Source organism: Pituophis catenifer, unplaced genomic scaffold (assembly GCF_029215685.1).
Source record: "Pituophis catenifer annectens isolate HBS135680 unplaced genomic scaffold, rPitCat1.0.hap2 SCAF_1, whole genome shotgun sequence".
Taxonomy (NCBI): Eukaryota; Metazoa; Chordata; class Lepidosauria; order Squamata; family Colubridae; genus Pituophis; species Pituophis catenifer.
This window is the reverse complement of record NW_027256881.1, coordinates 146,990,119-147,012,696: the sequence shown is the minus strand read 5'-3', so window position 1 is coordinate 147,012,696 and position 22,578 is coordinate 146,990,119. Positions and strand designations below refer to the sequence as shown.

The 22,578-nt window shown below is 34.9% G+C and overlaps 1 protein-coding gene across 2 annotated transcripts in view; it reads left to right on the top strand.

Moving 5' to 3' along the window:
- RANBP17 (RAN binding protein 17) overlaps positions 1 to 22,578 on the top strand; it is a 205,002-nt gene that overhangs the window by 162,398 nt on the left and 20,026 nt on the right. For both annotated transcript variants that reach the window (XM_070956185.1, XM_070956175.1), the window contains exons 23-25: positions 5,043 to 5,257; positions 7,175 to 7,313; positions 14,040 to 14,206. In XM_070956185.1, the coding sequence (XP_070812286.1) occupies positions 5,043 to 5,257; positions 7,175 to 7,313; positions 14,040 to 14,206 (521 nt within the window). The remainder of the gene's footprint in view (positions 1 to 5,042; positions 5,258 to 7,174; positions 7,314 to 14,039; positions 14,207 to 22,578) is intronic.

Here is a 22,578-nt window from a genome sequence, read left to right as displayed (position 1 = left end):
GGCTGTAAAGCACTGTGAAGCAGTATATAAGTCTAAATGCTATTGCTATTGCTATTCTATTGCAGATAGTTCCAAGTTAATCTTCTCAGGCTGGAATGGGATTATAATAGTTCTCCCATATAAGAAGGGGAAAATGGAACACTCTGTTAACTATAGGCCGATTAACTTGCTCTCAATCCTGGGAAAACTCTATGCTAGACATTTAAATGAAAAACTAAAGTTGTACCTTGAAGAGTACTTTGTTTTAACAAATGCTCAAGCTGCTTTTAGAAAAGGCAGATCAACAATTTATCCATGTTACCTGGCAAGACAACTATTTGCTTCCTTTATAGATTTTAAGAGCCTTCTTTGATTCTGTTAATAAAACTAAATCTGGGTTAAATTAATGAATTTAGTTCCAGATATACTTCTCACATACTTAATACAGGTGTTACATTAAAATAGTCTAATGCTATTGGTCATGAAAGCCAGCTTGGGTGATTTCGGGGCCCTCATTCTCTCTCAGCCCATCTCACAGGACTTGTGGGGGAAATGGGAGGCAGTATTAAGGTATAATCATCTTGAGTTGATTAATAATAATAATGCCAGGTCGTTTTAAAAGACTCAAAGGATGGACAAAAATACCATGCACAGTCTAAACATCTGGCTGACTGTGTAACCAACAATAATAATTAGAGATGCAATCCCAAAATACCTGGAACACCACTTGAACACGATTGGCATTGACAAAATCACTGTCGGTCATTTGCAAGAGGCAGCTTTATTTGAACACCTTACATCCTGTGGTGATACCTTTAACACCATCAAGTAGCATCCACCTGCCCTGGGAAAGGATTCTATAGGTAGATAGAAATGCCAAATCCAGCCTAACATCTCACTAATTGCAATCAACTATAATAACAAAAGAGAAAGAATGCAAGACTAGAATAATAGAATAAAATAGAAGACAATGAATTGGAGAAGATCACAAAGTAGCAAGATCTCCAAATAGGAATTCAAAGATAAACTACCGTAACTGTTGTGGTCACAGCGATTTTAGTATGGCACATTGAGTGCCATACCAAAAAAAGTTGGATGGCACTTAGAAAATCTGCATATTGTCAAAATTTCCATCTCTCAATTAGGAAAGGCCACACTGCTTGGATCCGCATATATACTATGCTGGTATATTACGACATCTGAATTCTTGGGAACTTGATGCCAACAACAATTTAAAGGCTGTGATTTCATATTTTTTGTATATTATAATAATATTAAACCACATCATCTGCACATCACTCCTTAGAAAGGGCACGATATGTGGATAAAAATGCCAAATCCAGTCTAAATATCTGACTGACTGTGCAACCAACCATCATAATAATAACAATGGATGTTAGGTACAACAGAAAAAGTGTACTTATAAGCAACAAAATAATGAATAATGGTGTGAAATACGGTCGTATTCTGTCCCTAACACTATTTAATATGTAAGTCAATGATTTGGAAACTTTATTATATATGTTGATGACCACTGTCCATTATTAACCAAACGGAAAATTCTTCTTCCAAGTATTAGATTGGGTTTGAAATGCCTACTTGAGATGCTAGTCAAGTATTGCCAAAATAATAAATTACAAATCAAATAGAATAAAACTAAAATGGGGGGGGGTTGAGAAAAAAATCAAACAGTATAACTAGAAAATTCAAAATCGTATGAATACAAAAGTGGAGAATGTTAATTATATTTGCATTTTATTTAACCATGCTCTATCCTGGCAACATCATTGTAAGGCAGTAATTTTGAAAATCTACTATGAAGGCCTTGTATTATCCCTTTAGCAATACAGCTTTTTAATGCAAAAATTGCATTTCAATAACCCAACAGCAAATAAAATTTGTTAAATGTTAAGTTGGGTTCCACATTCTCTAGTTCTCCTGGAAATCAGGCAGTTCTCTTTGAAAGCAAAAGCTTGGCAAAGAACTATTAAGTTTTGGCTTCAAGCAGAGGTGGTATTCAGCAGGTTCTGACCAGTTCTGGAGAACCAGTAGCAGAAATTTTGAGTAGTTCGGAGAACCGGTAACTATCACCTCTGACTGGCCCCGCCCCCATCTATTCTCTGCCTCTCAAGTCCCAGCTGATCGGGAGGAAATGGGGATTTTGCAGTAACCTTCCCCTGGAGTGGGGTGGGAATGGAGATTTTACAGTATCCTTTCCCTGACACGCCCACCAAGACACGCCCACCAAGACACACCCACAGAACTGGTAGTAAAAAAATTTGAATCCCACCACTGGGTTCAAGCATACGTTTTCAAAAACAAGGAAGGACTGCTACAAGAAATCCCAATTGATTCCTATGTAGGTATGTCGTTTAAACAGGTGACCCAAAAGATTGATCACATTGGTATGAATCCTGATTATTTGTTTTGCAAGGATATGACTTCAGCATTTCATAGGATTAAACAAAGATTATAGAATAATTAAGGACAGGAATTATTGGCAAAGCCCAAAGTTCCGTATTTACTCGTGATTTATGCAATGAATTACAAATACACTTTTCAGCTCATGATACATTGTAATAATTTACATTTAAATTAATGTAATTAATTTAATAATTAAATAATTATTAAATTATTAATTAAATAAATAATAGTCTTTTCAAAATGCAGATTAAATGTGTTGCTATCAAATATACTAAACACTAGGTTTCAAAAGATCCCTAACTCTCAAAAACTCTCCCCGTCATAGTATTGACCTTGATGCAGTAAATCGTATTTTATTGCATTGTGAACTTTCAGTAGGATATTATCTAGCTTATTTTAAAATCAATGTCAGGAAGACATATTTTTAGATATGTTAAAATTTTACTCGCACATAAAAATCTTAACATTATAAAGGTAATAGCCAAATTTTTTACTATGGTTATAAAAGCAAGATCTTTAGTAGCACAACAGTAAAATTGAATTTTAAATTTATCAATTTTATTTGTTAAACTACTTTATCATAACATTAAATTTTAGATTACCTCTGTACTTTGCTATTTTGATCTTTTGGTCAGATATATGTGTGTGTGTGTGTATAAAGTAATTGCATCTGGGAATTAACTGATAACCAATGCAGGTCCTGCAATATAGATAAAAATACGGCAACTTTCTAAAGTTTCTAATAGTTTCTAAATGGTCTTCAAAGGCAATCGCATAATTCAGTTACTAGTGGATCAATCATCAGTAACTAAGTTTAAGCACATTTGGGATAAACACATGCCCATCATTCGACAAAAATTAAAAATAAAAAAAATTAATAAAACAAAAATAATTAAAAATAGTGAATTAACTAATTTAAAAGCAATTTAAAAAATAAAGGGCAGACTTGATGGACCACTAGGTCTTTTCTGCTGTCTGTTTTCTTTGTTTCTGTATAGAGTATATTGCAGAAGTCTATCCTTGGTTGATAAGTGCCTCATTTGGTGTAGCCATATTCTGTTTGAAGAACAACTACAGCCAGTGCACCCACTGAAGCCAGTAGCCATGACCAGGAGGATCTCCTGCTCCCCCTCAAGGGATAGTACCAGAGCTGACAAAATCATCTCAACTAATGTCATGTTAAGGAAGGGGTGGGCGGTGCCAGTTTTAGCCTATTCCATCCATCTAGTACCTGAAAAGCCCCAAACAAGACTTATATTAAATTCTGCAGTAGAAAATAATCTAAACATTCATCATTTGAGATATATGTTGTCTCAGGGTAGTTCATTTTCAATAGTTGGCTAAGCTAGGGTAAGAGTGTTTCAAGTGATTTTCTCTGGATATGTAAAACAGGATCTGGGGCACACTCAGTACTTTTTAATATAAAAGCCAATACCTCTATGTGGACATGTAGAAATCCACATTATAATCTTTGATATCCATATATCTTTAGCACTATATTATCATTATCAGCGTTCTTAAATAAAAGAGATTCATTAGAGACTTTGCGTTTGAGAATGAAGTTTATTTAAGATAGCACCGAAGCTTGACAATCATTATATTGGCAAAAGGACCAATGTAAGGATTGGCAGACTTACATTTATAGTGTAAACAAGTGAAATGTCTACATAGATAAATTAGTGATGTTTGGATAATAATGTTCTCTTTCAGAGATTCTATTGGTAAGTAAACAAATAGTAATCCAATCCAAACAAATAGGTAATCCAATTTCCCTTTGATTTCAGGTCAAACACTTTTCCAATTCCTATTTAGCCAAATCTAGATTTGGCCTTAAGATTGAAGAAGGCTTATTTTTTCATTCTTAAAATACTGTTTAAATTTGGCACATTTTTACTACTGATACTAAAAAGCTTTACCCCCTGCCCCCCACTCCCGGCAAATAAATCTCTTCCTTTAACTTACCATATTTTTCGGTGTATAAGACACACTCCCCCCCCCAAAAAAAAAGTGGGTGGAAATGACTGTGCGTCATTGCCGCTGCCTATCCCCATCATCCCAAAAACAGGATGCTCAGAGGCCGAAAACAGGACGCGCAGAGGCTGAAAATGGGGCCCGCGGAGGCGGCGATAGATGGCAGCGGTAATGGGCAGCGACAGTGGCAATGGGCATTGGCGATCCCGCAGCCTGGAACAACTGATGTGCGGTATTCTGGGAGGCAGATCCAACTGCCAATCAGCTGCTCGTGCTAAATCAGGATTTGCTGAAGCTGACCAGGCTGTTTGCTGTTTGCTGCAAGGAGGCAAATTGCTGATAGGCAGAGGCAGAGGAATATTTTTTTTTCTTGTTTTCCTCCCCAAAAGCTAGGTGCGTCTTATAGTCCAAAAAATACGGTATACAATTCAGTGACAACTACTTAATAGCAGGGGAATATCAAATAGTCCAAGTCACAGAATAACATCCTCCCTTAATTTGTCTTAGATGTACATCAGATCACATGATCTGTCCATTGATAATAATCTAGCACAAATATTCCAGTAATGATAAAAAGCAACAGTTAAATGAAAGTGCTAAGTAACACAGATTCTAGGTTTTTCAGTTACTTATGTCAGTTTCTCTTTGTTTTTCTTTCTTGCAAACAGGTAATCAGATCCTATCTCTTGGGACTTTGACAAAGGATCAGATTTATCCATTGAAACTCAAGGGTATTTCCATCTGTTACTCTGCACTCAAATCTGCCTTATGTGGAAATTATGTCAGCTTTGGCGTCTTCAAGTTGTATGGGGACAACCACTTTGACAATGTACTTCAGGCCTTTGTCAAAATGCTGCTTTCAGTATCCCACAGTGACTTGCTAGTAAGAAATTATTCATCCTGGGAGTCTTTATGCAAATTATGTATTACTACCACAGGCTTAAAATGAAGATAGAGTGGAATCTAGAACAACTTAAGTGCAGTTTATTTTTGTTTCAATTGCATGCATGCATTAGTAGTTCTTACACATACAATATTATGTGTAGTTTCATTAACTAGTTATGAATATTTACTTTAAAATATTTATAATATGTCATCAAGACAGTCACAGATCATCTATTAAGTGGATAATAATTCACAAACCTGGAGTAGGATTGTTTTTGACATTGTCAGTTAAACTTGCTGATATGTTGTCAATCAGTATTCCTCTGACATTAACTCCCATGGAATGATTTTAATGAAAATGACAGTCTTACAAACTAGTATCTGACAAATGAGGGGGAACTCTCTGAAGACCAAAACCTTACCACTGGGTCAAATAAGCTGTACATCTTGTATAGCACTGATTTTCACCTAGTCTAATAGGAATTACCTTGGTTTTTGGAATTCTCTCTGCAGTACTTTTACTCAAGCAAATTTTTAGGAAAATTAAATATATAAATACCTTTTAATAACCATAATTTGTAATTATCTAACACACACATAGTGTGTGTGTGTGTATGTATATATGTACATATGTAAGTAATGTAGATTTCATTAGTAATCAAGGTTTCCCAAGGCAAACAATAAAACTGCATTGGATACCATGTTTATTTGATTGTATGTCCCAAAAGCTGTTCCCAAACAGATGAGAAACAATGACAGTATTATTAAAGGAGATATACAAACATCTGAAATGGGAAATGCAATCAGAAGAAAAGGGTGTTGTTACTTTTTTTTTTTTTTACATTTTTCTCCTCCCCTTCATCTGAGTTGCATTACTGCTTATGATTAGTTGCATCATTGTATCCACTTTAATTCTCCTGTTAGGGAATCTTATCTTACTGTCTTCAGTTGACATAAAAACAAAGCATAACAATGATAAAATTTCACAATTGGTAGTGTGACTGTGAGAGAAGTATTTAGAACTATTGGAATTTTTACATACAAATATCAAAATAGCTTGGCAAAATACAGCAGTAACCACAAAGAATATATTTGGGAAAGGACATGCAAAATAGGCAGCACAGTACAACCGGATAAGCATTAGTAAGCAGCTGTGAAACTTTTATTCGATATTAATTTCATTTCCATTTTCATAATGTTGAGGGTTCCAGTTCAGTTATTGCAAAATATTTGACCTGATCAATTTTTATCTCTCTTAAGCTGAAGTAATATTTTCAGAATTATAAGGCTTAGATTTTTTTTTAAATTCAGTTTGCCTCAGTTTTCCTCTAATTTACTATTAGAATCAAAATTCTAAAAATAGAAAGTTTTTACTTACTTCACAACGGAAGCCAGTACAGGTCCGAATATGTTTGGATACACCTGGCATAGTTATACATTCACTTTAGATTTACTAGGTTGATACAGTAAAGGGAGCATCTTTCTGCCCCCTCTTCAATTACAATTTAGAAACCCTGCATGATTTTCCTTTCTCTTTCATATAATAATGCACCTGCAGAGATCCACAGCTATACACCTGTACATATAATTACATACATTTGGAATTTCTCGGTTAGTAAATACACAGGTATATGTATTTTGTAATTCTACTAGCAGTCTGTGATTAGATTCCCAGTGGGCATTTCAGCCCCTTACTGTATTGTGGCTCTTCGTTCTGTTGTGTAGCTCGCAGAAAAAATGGCTGAATAGTGTCAGGATTATGTTTGGTTTATTCTGCCTAGAATATAATACATTTCTTTTCATATAAAAATACAGTAGATAATATTGGTAAAACTCTGTTTCATTACAGTAATTTTTTTAATAAGCCGTGTAATTTCTTATTGCATCATATTCTCTCTTTCTCTTCTATCCCAAGCAATATAGAAAATTAAGTCAATCTTACTACCCACTTTTGGAGTGTCTAGCTCAGGATCACATGAGTTTCATCACCAGCTTAGAGCCACATGTATTAATGTATATATTTACATCGATATCTGAAGGACTGACTGCTCTTGGTAAGTACACAAAAGAAATAAACTAAGGAAGAATGTAAAATTATGCTAAAGCAGACAAAAGTAATGTGACCACAATCATTAGGTGTTTGATTTAATTACTATAACAATGCAACACATAATTGTTTATTCATGAGTCTTTTAAGACTAAATGGTCCTGTGTTCAGAAGGATATTTTTACGGACTAGTAGACATGGGCATGATCTTCAGCTAAAGAAAAGAATCTAAAAATGTATTATCCAATAATATTCTTTTTTCTTTTCAGGGTATTCAAATGAAAACACTCTCTTTTCAATGGAAGCTAAACAAAGGGTATATTACTTTGAAAATTTACTTGTTAAAAACGTGTTTTATGATTCATGTAGAATTTTACACTTTCCTAATGTTGTATTTCCAAATATTTGAAAAACGTAAACCACAACATGAATCATAAAACATTTTTACATTCCAATTACTTACAACATAATGCTCCATAAGTCTTAATACAATAAAAGTACACAACATTATGCAGTCTTCGCCAATGAGAAGCATATACTCCAGAACACCAATAATATAGTAGAGACTAAAATGCTTTGTTCCTATTATGAGGAAAACTGATCAGATGATTCATAGTAATGTGTAAGTGTAGAACAGTTTACTTAAATTTTCAATGAAATTATGGAAAATAAATCTACCAAAGATATCAGTATTTTTTAATGTGAAAACCGGTTGCTCTAAGCCTTGAAATAAAATAATCCGTTCATAAGAGATTAAAATCCTTAAGGGGAAAAAAGTCTATATTACTCTCAGTACTGATTTAAAAAAACAATATGCATTTTATATATATAATGGAGGTAGATATGCATGCATGCACACATACCAGTACATGCATACACGTATACAAACACACACACCAATTGGTTTATGAAGGACATCAATCAATATAATTTTGCAGTCCTCCCAAGTGATGGAGTTTGCCCTCAAAAATCAGTTCCATCACTTTTCTCAGTGACATTTTCTTACACTTTTCTACTTCTTTTGTCAGAAAGACTTCTCCCATTGTTTGTCTCCTAAATCCTTAGATTAAGCCTGTCACCATTGCTACAATTATTCAACATGGAAACAATCCACAAGGTAGCAGTTTCAGATTCTCCATTAAGTTAATATGTGAGCTGGGATTAAATTATGGGCTTTCTGATCCAAGTGCAATTCCCTATAAAATAGATCCATATTTTATGTAAACATAAAATAACAGTTCCTATTGTTGTGGTATTGGATATTTGAAAGACAGTTAAATGAGGAAACCAAATATCAGTCTTTTTTTTTTTAGTTAACAAAACTGTAAATACTATTTTTAAAACTTCAAATCCAGGGGTGAAATCCAGCAGGTTCTGACAGGTTCTGGAGAACCAGTAGTGGAAATTTTGAGTACTTCGGAAAACCGGCAAATACCAGCTCTGGCTGCCCCAGAGTGGGGTGGGAATGGAGATTTTGCAGTATCCTTTCCCTGGAGTGGGGTGGGAATGAAGATTTTGCAGTATCCTTCCCCTGCCATGCCCACCAAGCCACGCCCACAGAACCGGTAGGGAAAAATTTTAGATTTCACCCCGGCTCAAATCATAAAGTAATTGAAGTACACAAATAGTAGCTAATACTTTGTGAGTATTAAATACATAATGGCCTTGTGGATGTGCAAATGTTGAATGGTAGTGTAAGAAACAGACATCCTACGTTTTATTAGAAATGAAGACAACTGTTAGTCAGCATTTGTCGTTTACTAAAGTAATTTTTCTGTTATTTAATTTTCTTAACAAGGTTTTGCTGTTTTATCCCCTTGTCTTACCAAAATGTTTGAAATAGAATATAACATGAATTAAACGGAAGAAAAAAATATGAAAACCTACATCTTAAAACTTATTTTAAAAGAAATTGTGAATGGAAATACCGTGGGTATCATAGTTCCAGACAATGAATGCATTGATGGATTGATTTCTTTATCACATTTCTGTAGCCACCCATCTAATGCAAAGACTCTGGGTGGTGTACATGTAAAGTCAATGAGGGAAATCAGATTCACTTAATGACCACATGATTTACTTAACAATTGCAGTGATTTACTTAACAACTGTGACTAAAAAGATCATAAAACGGTGCAAAACTTACCTAACAACTGCAACGGAAATTTTGGGCTCTATTGGGGTTGTAAATCAAGGACTACCTGTTATGACACCTACTTACTAATCACCATGTAAAGCTTTTGTAGATTATATATTACCATTCATAATAAAAATGAAAGTTAATATTTTCTGCAAGCTATTATTATTAAATGTTAAACAGATTGGCTTGTTTACTTTCAAAGTTGAGTATTTTGAGAAGAGGTAATTTGGGTTTTGGTAAAAGGAAACAGATCAGAGAGCATTTCACTTAAATCATTTCCCTTCATCATAAACAAAACAAAGCTCTTAAACCAGGGGTGAAATGCTCCCGGTTCGGACCGGTTCACCCGATCCGGTAGCGATGGCGGTGGACGGTTCGGAGAACCAGTAGCAGAAATCCTTGCCCCCCTCCATACCCAGCTGAGCCACGCGATCATCAGAGGCTTTTTTTTTTTTTTTACGTTTAAAAGCATTTTTTCTACAAATGCTTTTAAAAGTTAAAAAAAAAAGCCTTTGATGATTGCGCAGCTCAGCTGGGATCATCAGAGCCTTTTAAAAGCAGTTTTTCTACAAACACTTCGGCCGAAGAGGTTGTAGAAAAAATGCTTTTAAAAGTTAAAAAAAAAAAAAGTTGGCCACGCCCAGCCAGTCACATTACCCCCCCCCACCAAGCCACGCCCACAGAACCGGTAGTAACAAATTTTACATTTCACCACTGTCTTAAACTGTCATGCACAATAGTGTTGCCACTTGCCAAATAATTCTTCCAGTTACATACATTTATAAAAAACTTATAAAAATTTTTTAGACAGCAACGCCTTGGTTCTCATGAAAAGAGAAATTCGTTGAAATATAAATTTCAGGTTGATATTAGGCATTATTCCACCTTTTTCTTGCTTGTTTCTCCAACAGCAACAATTGTCATTTTTCTCCTCCTCCTGTGTTTTCCTCCCTTTAATCTGCTTGTCTACCTAACCTGAGTAAAATGCAATAAGGATTCTATTCAGCTTCAGCAAATGCCTCTGTGTCCATTAAAATCAGAATAGGGGTCTTGCATAACATCTTCCCCTGTTACATTCATACAGTGAAAAGAAAAATGAATGTCACAAGCATCTTTGATATAAAGTTATGGGAAAATATAAGTAGCTCTTAATACTTAAATTGCATCCTCCTGAACAGATAAACCTCTCCACTGCACTGCTAAGATCACTTAAAGAAGAAAATAAATACGTACTTGTATGGTATCAGCATGTTTAGAGCGTTTTTAAGTGGACGTTAGTGATTTACTTTGTGTTATTCAATTTTCAAACAAATAGTCAAAGTATTGATTTAAAAGTACGGCAAAACATGCTTATGAAATATGCATTTCTAGATAACTTTCAAAGTGTTCATTGCTTTCCTGTGCGACCAAAGGGAAAGAAACTTGTAAGGAAAACATAATGGATCAGATGCTTCTTAATATGCACATAAACAGAGAGTCTCTGAGAGTGAATGGGCGGCCATACACATATTCTTAAATAAATAAACAATTCTAGATCTGTGTACAGGATTTTAACATAATTTAGAGAGAAGTCTGACGTAAACAAGAGAGGTGAAAACCTGATAGTTTTCACACAAACTAATACATTTATTTAATCTGGACTATATGTTTTCCTGCTTGCACTAGGGGATCAGAGTCACCAATTCATCCACTATGTATCTGTATGAAGGTTTCACTACAATACCTTCAATTATGTACTGCAATAGATCTGTGGAATATATTGGAAAAGAATCAGTGATACCCCTGATTAAATACATTTAATCTTGAACGACTATGAAAACTACCATTCCCTTTTTGGAATCAGATTAGATTGGATAGGGCTATTTGATATTGTCCTGTCTCTTCCTCCCCTCCCCCCCTCCCCCACCTGCTTGAATAATGATTCAACTTTAGCGCAAAGCAAAGTCAAGCTCTTCCATGTAAATGAATTCTAATAAATAAAAAAGTGGACAATTAAAATTGATCACATTATTGAGTACTTAAAACATTTAACTCTTGGGCAAAATGCACAATTGAGCATTTATAAATATTAAATCATGCTCTTTAGAGAGAGAATTGCTGTGGGAAATCTTTACTTGGATTTCCTTTCTTTCAACATCCAGAGTAACTATATCACCTGAGTATTTCCTCACAAAAGCAATACATGTATTGTAGATAGGGACACAAGTGATTACTGAGACCAACCATGAATTCTTTTTCTCACATTTTGTTAATACAACATTACCTTATCTTTTTGATATGCTGTGGAACAAACATTCCAAGGCCTAGTGCCTTGATTCCCACAACAGACATAGAATTCAAATGCAACTTTTTGACGCCAGAGGTTTAGCATTATTTTGCATTTTGCTTTTTGCAATATTCTGAATTTATACTGTATCTCTACATTTAAAACATAGCCAAATGCATCTAAATATTAAGAAAGAGAAATGTTATGAATTTTCCCTTGTTAGCTTTGTGTAATAATTGAATAATTGAATTGGACAATCACATACGCCGTTCCAAGCAGCATGGTATAGAAAAGACATGTTATTGTGGCCTATTCTGAAAAGGATCAGAGTGGATGTATTTTACAGATGAAGAGACAAATATTAGCTTCAGTTTGCATCCAGTGGAAATGGGGATTGTCAGAAATTCAGAGGAATGTTTCGTACGTGGTAAAATGAAGAGAGTCTTGAGACTAATTGTGGTTAAAATTGTCTGCAAAATCTTTCTTAATATCCCAGGAGAACTTAGCTAAGGAAAAAAAAATATTGCAGTGATGTTGAAAGAGAAGTAAACTTCAAAACAACATTTAGAAACCAGAACTGGCACAGATCAACATTCTGTGCCTAGAGGGAAGTTTTCAAATACTCACTGCAATATTGGCAAGCTTCCACTTATCGCAGTTTAAGGGGATACACTTAATTGAGTCTATCACATACCTTGCAATTCTCCTTCAGATAAGCAGTATTTTAACACTAATGCTTGTGCACATGTATATATCATTCACAAACAAAGAATCCAAAATCAGTAATACAAGATCTGAAAATAATCTATATTTGCATTAATCAGGGCTGTGGTTTTGTCCTCATCTGGAAGCTGAATGAACCCCTAAATATTGATAAATACACTTTTTATTTCTATTGCACCATCAGTATTCTTTCCAAGTTTTTTTTCCTTTCACAAATATGTGCTTAACTATACCCACTAGTATAAAAGAATGACTGCTCCTAAAACTAATAATAGAAACAATACTTTAGAAATCTGTGATGTATTTAAAGAAGTTTGTATATTCCATGAATGACAAGGTTGCTGAGTCTGTAAGAAGTGAATAGCTAGAAGATTGCAAAGTAGTTGCAGGCAATCACTTGCTAATAAGTGAAAAGAAATATGCACAGTTTGAATAGCATGTACTGAAACAATGTGATACAATGTGTTTGTGGTTCACACATGTTTTATATCAAAACTGCTGGCTGAGATGAGTATAAATATAAATAATATTCCCTTTAAAAATTGTCAAACATTGAGTAATAGTGGATTCTGAGATTGATTTGTATAACACATGCACAGTTATTTTACTTTTATGGTATTGCACAGAGGCAATAGTTGCCTATTACTGTGTTTCCCCAAAAATAAGACCCTGTCTTATATTTTTTTGAACCCTGAAATAAACGCTTGGCCATATTGCCATGTGCTCAAAAGCCCAATTGGGCTTATTATCAGGGGATGTCTTGTTTTGAGGGAAATAGGGTACCTTGCAAACTGTAAATTAAAAAACAGGAATTTATTGTTATAATATTTTGCTTTAAATATAGTAAGTAAAGTTGGTCCTTTGCTGTTCTATTTCTCACAAGTTTTTTAAAAATATGTTTTATTTGTATTTTCATAACAACCAAATGATAAAAATTAAAATATACAAGTTACATATTTCATGGGGGATGGTTGGTTTTCAATTGTTTTGCTTTTGGTTTCTTGGGGAAGGAGGGCTGGTTATTCATTTTGTTTTCCAACATTTATGTCATCTGGATATTTTGTTTTCCATATAAATGCAATTTATATTGTGATTTCTCTCCAGATTGTATTAATCTTTTGCCTTTCAATATTTATGGTGGTAGAGAAATTTGGGTCACTTCTTCAGTATTGGTATTGAAAGTATCTGTGAATGCCACAGGTATTTAATCTATGTATGTATTTTTATTCTGACCATGCAGATTAAAACTGCAAAAACAATACATTTTTTTCTTATTCCCCAAGTACAAACTCTTCAGAATTCATAATTTCATAGCAATAAGGAAACAGCTGGAGTCCTTGAATTTGTAACAGCCAGCAGGAGTGCGTAAAACCAGGCAGAACACCAGCCAGTAGGGTGTAAAAGCTCTCTCTGTGCTGCAGTAGAGTGAAAGATAAGGGATTGTCATAGCGAAATCTACTTGGAATATGTTATAACAACAGAGTAAGAGCAACAGTCCCATCTACCCTTATTATAGTTCTGTAATCCCATTTCAATGTAGGTTGTTGATAGTGAAATTATTTCAGAAATTGCAATGTTGTGTTTCCTTTTCTTTTAATGTTCAGATACGATTGTCTCCTCTAGCTGTTGTGCAAGTTTGGACTACATTGTTACCTATCTCTTCAAGCACATAGCAAAAGAAGGAAAGAAACCCCTGAGAATCAGGGAGATTTCCCAAGACGGGCAAAGATTACTGCATTTCATGCAGCAAAACTCTGAGGTGCTGCAGCAGGTAAACTCAAAAACACTATTTTGCCTTTGTCTTTCTGAACTTTCTTTTTAAAAGATTTTTTTTTACATTTAATAATGCAATTCTCTAAGTTTTACCACTGCAGTTACTAGTGAACCCATTCCAGTCATCCCCGTAAGTTCTGCATTGTCCCCCAAAGCATCTCATTTGTGTGAGTTCAGTGACCCAGGAATACATCAATGAACTGATGAGATTATAGAATTTTAGAAGCATTTACATACAATGGAATATAACTGTCTTTTGGTGGAATAGTCAGTGAAAATTTTGACAGTGAATACTGTAGTGGTGAAAAAAAGCATTATAACAGGCTGAAAATGTTAAAAGAAGCCTTTTTTAGGCCTTTCTAATCAGATAGATGGCTGCATTTTGAATACTGTATAGACTTATCAAAGCTTTTTGTATCTTCCCTATAAGGGCAATTGTTTAGGCATTGTGGCATGCACTACTTTGAATCAGTTTTGAAAAACTGCTTTGGAGCACACCAATGCATGAATAAAGTATTTGTCAGTGACTCTTTAAAGCAAATATTTTTGTTTCCAGAATTGCGAGGGGAAACAGAAGCAGCTGCTTCGATGAGTTGCCAAGTGCTTTATTATTGCTCTTTCATGCACTGAAGCCATATTTTGGAGTCAGATCTGAAGCATTGCCCAGTTTATTGGGCATATAGTTGTCAGCTTTTTAAAAAGCCAACTTGTAGCAACAAAAACTAGCATTGTTAGATGTCTTCCAACGAAGACTGGATTGACATTTAGTGGAGTTTCTTTAATTTAGATTTCTGCATTGAGCAAGGGGTTGGATTGAGTAGCCAGTGGTGCTTTTAAATTTAATGATTCCCTGACATTAAAGTATTTTCATATTATCTTGTTTTCAAAATAGTTTTTTTGCTAGAATAATGAAAATATCATGAGAAGATAAAACATCAATTGGAATTGCGCTTCTCTAGTACTAATAGGAGATAGAATGTATTTCGATAAAAGATTTAATGTGCTTCCAAATAACAGACGGGTCAGCATTTTAAGTAGATCCCTGTTAGCAAGGATCTCCCTGAAATAACTGCTTAAATTTATGGATGTAATCAAATCACAGTAACATTTGTAGAGTTCTCATGATCTTCAGTAACCTGAAGATTGTGCTGATGATGAGGTACCAGCAATATGGTTGCCATTTAAGTGTACAAGATTTATCCTTCTTATTTATTGCTGCGATTACTTTGGGTGATCTTTGCTTCTAAATAAATTGAGAAGTAATACATAGCATAATATTTAAGTATGTATAGGACCGTTATTACTATCCTCGGTGATTCATTGCCATCACTGTTTTATATTGCAACTTCCTGGAGTAATCACTCTATTCAAGTAGAATAAAAGTTGATGAGAACCTAGAAATGTATTTCACATTTGCCTGTTGCCCAGCATTACAACCTCACTCTAAAGTTCAGCTATGTAATCAGGAAGATCAGGTACGGTGGCCTCAAACCCAGATTTTCCTACATTTGCTGTTCTTATGACCTTAATGTTCTATTTTGTGTCAATGATACTTTGCAATCCTAAAATTTATAGCATATGAATAAGGTATGATATGTCTTTATTAGCTTCGCAATCTGTGGAATACATTATATTTAGTTTGAATGTAGGCTTTCAGGTACTCTTTTAAATATTTATGACCAGTCTCCAGTAGTCAGCATAAATATGATTTGCATTAGCACAAGTCACACTGCATTGAGTGCTTCTGATGTCAACCATTCAGTGTACTAATACCTGACATCATCTCCCGAGGTCATTGCCAATTTTGACCTCTCTCCTTCTGTACAGTTTCTCTACTCTCAGAAGCTCTTTTGAATTGATTTGAAATTTTGACTCTTCCCTTTATGAGGCAGTAAAATTGATAATTATTCAGATGGGAACTGAGTGCTGAGTGAAAAATCAATTCTACCCGCTCTCTGCTGCGTATAAAATTACTTCTGACTCTGCTGGTCTGAACAAATGGGCAAGGTAAAAGCAGCAGGCAGGAGTAGTAGAAAGACTTAGCTGGATAAAGCTAATAGCCTAAAGGGATGGCTCTTTGAGATGAGGGAGTGAGCCAGTTGGGGGCGGTTATCAACAATGATGGGACTCATTGATTATATGTTTACATCAGATTTCCATTGGGTTATAAATCAGCCCCTGAATAGAAATAGAACCCTAGGCTTTGCATCTTACCAAAGGGACAGTGAATTAGATTATTCTCATTTTCACACTCAGATGAAAAGTGATCCATTGATTATTCATCGGCAGGCCATTAAACCATAGCTTTAGAGCTGATTTGACTATCATGCAGCCAAATGAACAAGACCGTTGCTTCACAACGAGAGGTTTCAGTTTTCTAGACAGCTGTGTCTTGTAAGTAATGCCTAACCCTATTAAAACAAAAGGGTTATTACAAATTGCTTAACAGTGCTAGAAAACTAGGCCCTAATGACTAATTGTACTGTGAGCTTAAAGAGACTTGTCAGTTCTTTAAAGTGATGCAATGAAGCTAAATATTCTCCCAATTTGTCTGCTTTGATGGAAACACTGTTACATCATGTCTCTTTTTAAAGCAGGAAAGATGTGTCCCTAAATATTTGCACATCATAAGTGTTGAATTAATTGGGGAAAAGTATGCAGGTAGTCCTCAACTTATGACCACAATTGAGCCTAAAATTTATGTTGCTAAGTGAGAAATTTGTTAAGTGAGTTTTGCCCCCATTATACGGCTTTGCTTGCCACATTTGTTAAGTGAATCACTGCAGCTGTTAAATTAGTAACATGGTTGTTATGTGAATCTGGTTTCCTCATCGACTTTGCTTGTCAGAAGGTTGCAAAAGGTGATCACATGATCCCAGGACACTGCAGCTGTCATAAATGTGAGTTAGTTGCCAAGCATCTGAATGTTAAGTCACGTGACCATGGAAAGTAAGTGTGAAAAATGGTCATAAGTCACTTTTCTCAATGTCATTGTAACTTCGAACAGTCACTAAGTGAACTGTTGTAATTCGAGGGCTACCTGTAATTAAGCACATGAAAATGCATTTTAATACATTGCTACATGACAATATTGCTGGATTATCTGTTTAAAAATATTGCAGAAATTTAAGTTCAAGTATCCTGTACCTCATCCATCTTATTTTTGATTGATTAATAGCAACGTAGACTTATGGATAGTATTTCAGTGGAACTAGGGGGAAAGTACTCTTAAACTATAGGGCTTAAAAGCCATTTCAAATAACTCGGTATACTCTTGCACTATCCTGTTTTGCTATCCTTCGGGCTGCTGGATTATTGTTGTAAGAGTACCATGAGATCAATAGCTACGTGTAGTTTGAAATGGGTTACAGTTGGCTCTTTAAAGAGACTATCGTAGTATAAGGTAAGTTACAGATGGGGCCATCTTAACCTTTTGCAGCAGCAGAAGATCTATGATAGTTAAACAACCAATTGGCATTATTCTTATGAGGATAAAGAAGACCTAATAATAGAATTGAGACAGATCACAAATGTTGATGAAGTTCCTCCACAGTTTCACACCAACTGACGGCTAATTTATGTCCATACGAAGTTGAGATAAATCAAAGGAGGAAAGGAAAGTTGACAATAGATAATGGTACAGAATATCTCTTTGCGACTTCCTAGTGATTCAGAGGTATAGCATCCTTGGGCAGCAAGCCTAGCCAGAAAAACATCACCTGTGGGAAACTAGTGGCTTCATAATCCACTTTGCACCTAGCCACACCACTAGATTCCACGTAGTCCTTGCCACTTCCTCTTATTCATTTATTTGTTAGATTTCCCTTCCACCATTCAAGGGCAGCATGTCGTGCATCGTTCTCCCTCTATCATTTACACACACACACACACACACACACACACACACACACACGCCCGCAATAATAAGTAGGTTGAACTGAGAGAGTATGCCTGGCTCAAACTCACCCAGTGAGCTTCCCAGTCTGAGGGTCAACTTGAACCTACGATTTCCCAGTCCACCATTTTCATCACTGGGTCGCACTGCACTCCTCCCCCCTCCCCGAAGGAGTTATGCCTCCAGATATTTCAGAAGTAGATTAGGAAAAATGTCTTAACACAAAGGATGAGCAACCTTTGCAAATAATTTATGAGAGGGTTCAGTGCCTTAATATGATCACATAGCAAAAAATGGAGTGTTCCAGTGCATCATTGTTTGGCTCCCTTGGTTTATCCAAAAAGCTGATCCTCTGCTACAGTCTTGAGCCTAGAAATACTAGTATTGTACATGTATTTAGAAGCATTTAAAACATAAAGTGTTATTAAGAATTTTACGCAAAAGGCACTTCTACAATTTCAACATAGAACAGCAACTCGAGCATGGAACACATAGTAGGATTGAAAAATGCATTTTAAGATTTTACTGGCTTTATCGGCCAGTTTTATTGATGAAATGAAATCTAAATAGAAAGCATGTGGGATTGCTGTTACTTGCATAAATGAAACTATACATTCTCTGTAAATAAATGAAAGGACATACACACTTATTTGCATAATTTGTAATTTGGATATATGATTGTCTTTTGCTTCGTATTCCTATCAGTCTCACTTTTTAGTGCTAATGTTTTATTTTGCAGTGCAGTGAAACATGGTCTATTTAAACATTTGTCAGCTTGTTTGTTCTTTTGTTAAAAATGCTTCAGTTTCTATAAAGATTAAACAAAAGTCAGTGCCGTCCAACTGTTCTTTAAAAAAAAAAAAGCCTTAAATTTTAATCAACTAACGTTTGAGTAGCCTGTATAAACTGTAACTCTTACAAGTTGCTATGATGTAAATAGAAACTTTGTTAATCTTTACTGTGCAATTTAATTTTTTTTTAAAAAGTGAAAATACACATTTTCACTTCATGCATCTCATATTTCAATTTAGTCTTACTCAGCTACCCCTCTTTATGGTAGCTCATATTTTTACAGTTTCTAATACTGCATGGTTTGTTCTTTGCAATTAAAGTTCAGGCTGCTCTTAGTGATAGTAAACTGAGTGAAGTAGCAGCATACCAAGTTTATCAAGCAATTAAAAATTAGTCTGCCTTACCAGGCAAAACACTAATATAGGGATTGTAGTGTTTCACTGTGATCTTTTTCAAAATTAGTAAAATTTCGACTGAAATGTTCAGTGCCCCTTATATTTTGTGGCTGTCTTTATTATTCCCACCCCCCCTCAGGGGAGAGGGGAAAATGCCAGCATGATAGAGTGACTGGTTTTTTTTTAAGTAGTGAAACCTTTTCAGCTGACATTTGTAGTTGCTTCTGCACTAAACTGCCATTCAGTTAGATAGCTTCACTAGCATTTGACAGAAATGGGAATGGGACAGAGTGGTAATAATAGATAATTAATATATGCACAATAGGTCATCTGCATTGGTGTGTAGCAATTATGTGACTTTGAAGAAAGCTTTACTTTAAAAACCAAATCAAACTAAAATATGTGTATGTATACTATCCTAGGTTGAGCAGAAATTACAACTGTATGAGCTTACATAAAGAAGAGAGTGATGTCAGTCCAGGTTCTCTTCTAAATTGGGGATGTTCTCCCTGCTTTTTAATATTACTATACACAACATTGGAGTTAGGTTAGAAAATTATGCCATGAATTCCCATGAAGCTCAGTCCAAAAAGATGTTCCTTAGACTAAGAAAAAAAGATGTAATTCTCATACTTGAGATAATGGGGGGAAATCGGTGGGTAAACTTTCACATATTTAAATTAAAGTAAAGAAACATAATACTGTAAGCCTTAAAACCCAAAAAGTCAGTTGCATCTTTGGATGCTTAATAATCTTTGGATGGCAGCTTTTACTTGTTTAGATTATTGTATCTCTGTTTAAAATTTTATCGGATTTAATTATGTAAACCAGTGTTATCATTTTTTTTTAAAAAAAATGAAGAATAAAAATATAACAGCTATGGGCCAAATCAGCTGAGATTTGAGTGATTACAGAACCAGAAAAAGCACCATATTGAATGAACTAAAATTCAATCCCAATGCCATTTATTTTATTGTTTGACATTAATTTGGGCTTTTCAGCTATTGATTGATAGTTTAATAACATCAATAATTTTAAAGAAACTAACCTTGACAATACATGTAAATTGTTATAAATTGATTGTTCTACTTTTGCACTTAAAACAATTTACATTTCTTACTCATCTTGATAGAGTAACCCTGTATACAAAACAATACTTCCAGAAGCTTTGATGCAGATATAAGGCAAATGTCTTTCAACTTATGCAAAAACTTGGGTAAAAATTACAACATACCTAAATGATGAGCACAAAGGTTTACAGAATAATCTATTTTATTCCAAAGTCTTTTTGTGGACTGTTCTAGCTACTTAAATCATTTGCATCCCTTAAAACATGGAGTTAAATCATTTTGATAGGACTATTACTGTCTAAATGAAGCATATGAAACAGTTAACAATACAGTTTTGTGGGCAGCAGGAGTGACGTTCACAACTGTGGCAAAGTCCATGTGGATGGAGACAAAAAAGTGTATAATTCGGCTTTCAAAAAAAAAAAGTTGCTAGAGGTGTCAATGGGACGAGGTGTACCCTCAGGCTAGACAGCTGGTGTCTGTATGCTTTTTGTTTATCAGTTTCTGGTTTTTTGTACCCTTTAGGCCCGCAGATGAAATAATTGCTCCTACAGGGTCAACTGCTGGTCGAAGCAAAGTAAGAAAAGACCTTTGCGTTCAACCACGTCAGCCGTCATTTTAGCGCAGCTGGCACCTGCTACTGGTGCACAGCAGGAGGGTTAAAGGTCAAAGAGGCAGTTGTTCTAAACTCAGTGATGGCTTAAAGGGACTTGTAGATTAATCTGCTTTATTAACTTCCGTATATTAGATAACTATTGCTGTGAATGAAAGCATGTCTTTCTGAATAAGTACCATCACCTCTTTCCCTTTTAAATTGGCTTTTGAGTAATGAATATTAAATAGAATGCGTTTCAAGGGTAATTAAATGAAAACATTAGGATGCTAGTGTTTGCATCTTATTTGTAACTTTGTTGCATATTTATAATGCACTGTTTGATTTTGATAGTACATTTGGAGGAATACTAAGTGCAAAGAATTTAAGAAATACAGTTCCTTCCTGTTAACTTGGTAATGGGAGTTTTGTCTATAGGTTTTCTTGATGAAATTATAATTCTAATAGGGCTGGCATAAAACAAAATTTGTTTTGTTTTAACCTGGGTTTTCTTTTACAAGTTTATTTCTTTCCTCTGAAGATAATGAAAAGTTTGAAACAGTCAAAACTATTTCCATTTTGACTCCAGAATACAGTGGATGTGGCCAAATGGCAAGTTGAACTTAATTGAATTCTACTTCAGCTGTTGATCATACTCCCCTGTTTTCAGACAACTTAACTGCCTTCCTCTAAAAACAAAGATTGTTATTTATTTTGTAAAATAGAAGAGATTTCATATTCAGTGTCTGAAAAACAAATTGCATGGGAAGATTGTATCTTTCATTCCTAGACAGTTTTAATTAGCTGACCATTGTTGAATATTTTTTCTGCTTTAAATGGAGCTGTTCTGTATAGGTAACATCATCATATAGGTAATACATAATCAATTTCTGATAAAAAAAAACTATATTAAATTTATGGAAACAAGTCTTTAAGTTACTCTTATATTACATTTCATCCTACGACCTGTCTCTTTTTCACTCTCAGAATGAGTAAGAGTTTAAAGTGAAATCTGTTGAATCCCTTAAATAGGGATAAGTGATCTATGTCTCCAAGACTACAAATTTCCCTTGAATATTTTTGAGTGGTTTTTGAACTTTGCCAAGTGTGATCCCCTACAGACTATTGTGAAGGAAATAAAGAGAGAAGGAAGAAAAAAAAAACTGGACAAATTAAAATTAAAACAAGCACCCATACCTATTTTTGCTCCTCTGTTTATAGCAATAGCAATTAGACTTATATACCATTTCACAGTGCTTTATAGCCCTCTCTAAGCTGTTTACAGAGTCAGCATATTGCCCCCAATAATCTAGGTCCTCATTTTACCCACCTTGGAAGGATGGAAGGCTGAGTCAACCTTGAGCCTGGTGAGATTTGAACTGCCAAATTATAGGCAGCTGGCAATCAGCAGAAGTAGCCTGCAGTACTGCACTCTAACCACTGCACCACGGTGGCTCATATCTCACCAACTTGTTTCTCAACCTTGGGAACTTTAAATGTTTGGACTTCAACTCCTGGGATTTCCCAGCCAGCATGTTGAAGTGAGAATCCACACATTTCTCAATGTTCCCAAGGTTGAGCACTATCTTAGCTTGTATTTATTGAGTAAGGCTCTGTAGGACTCCA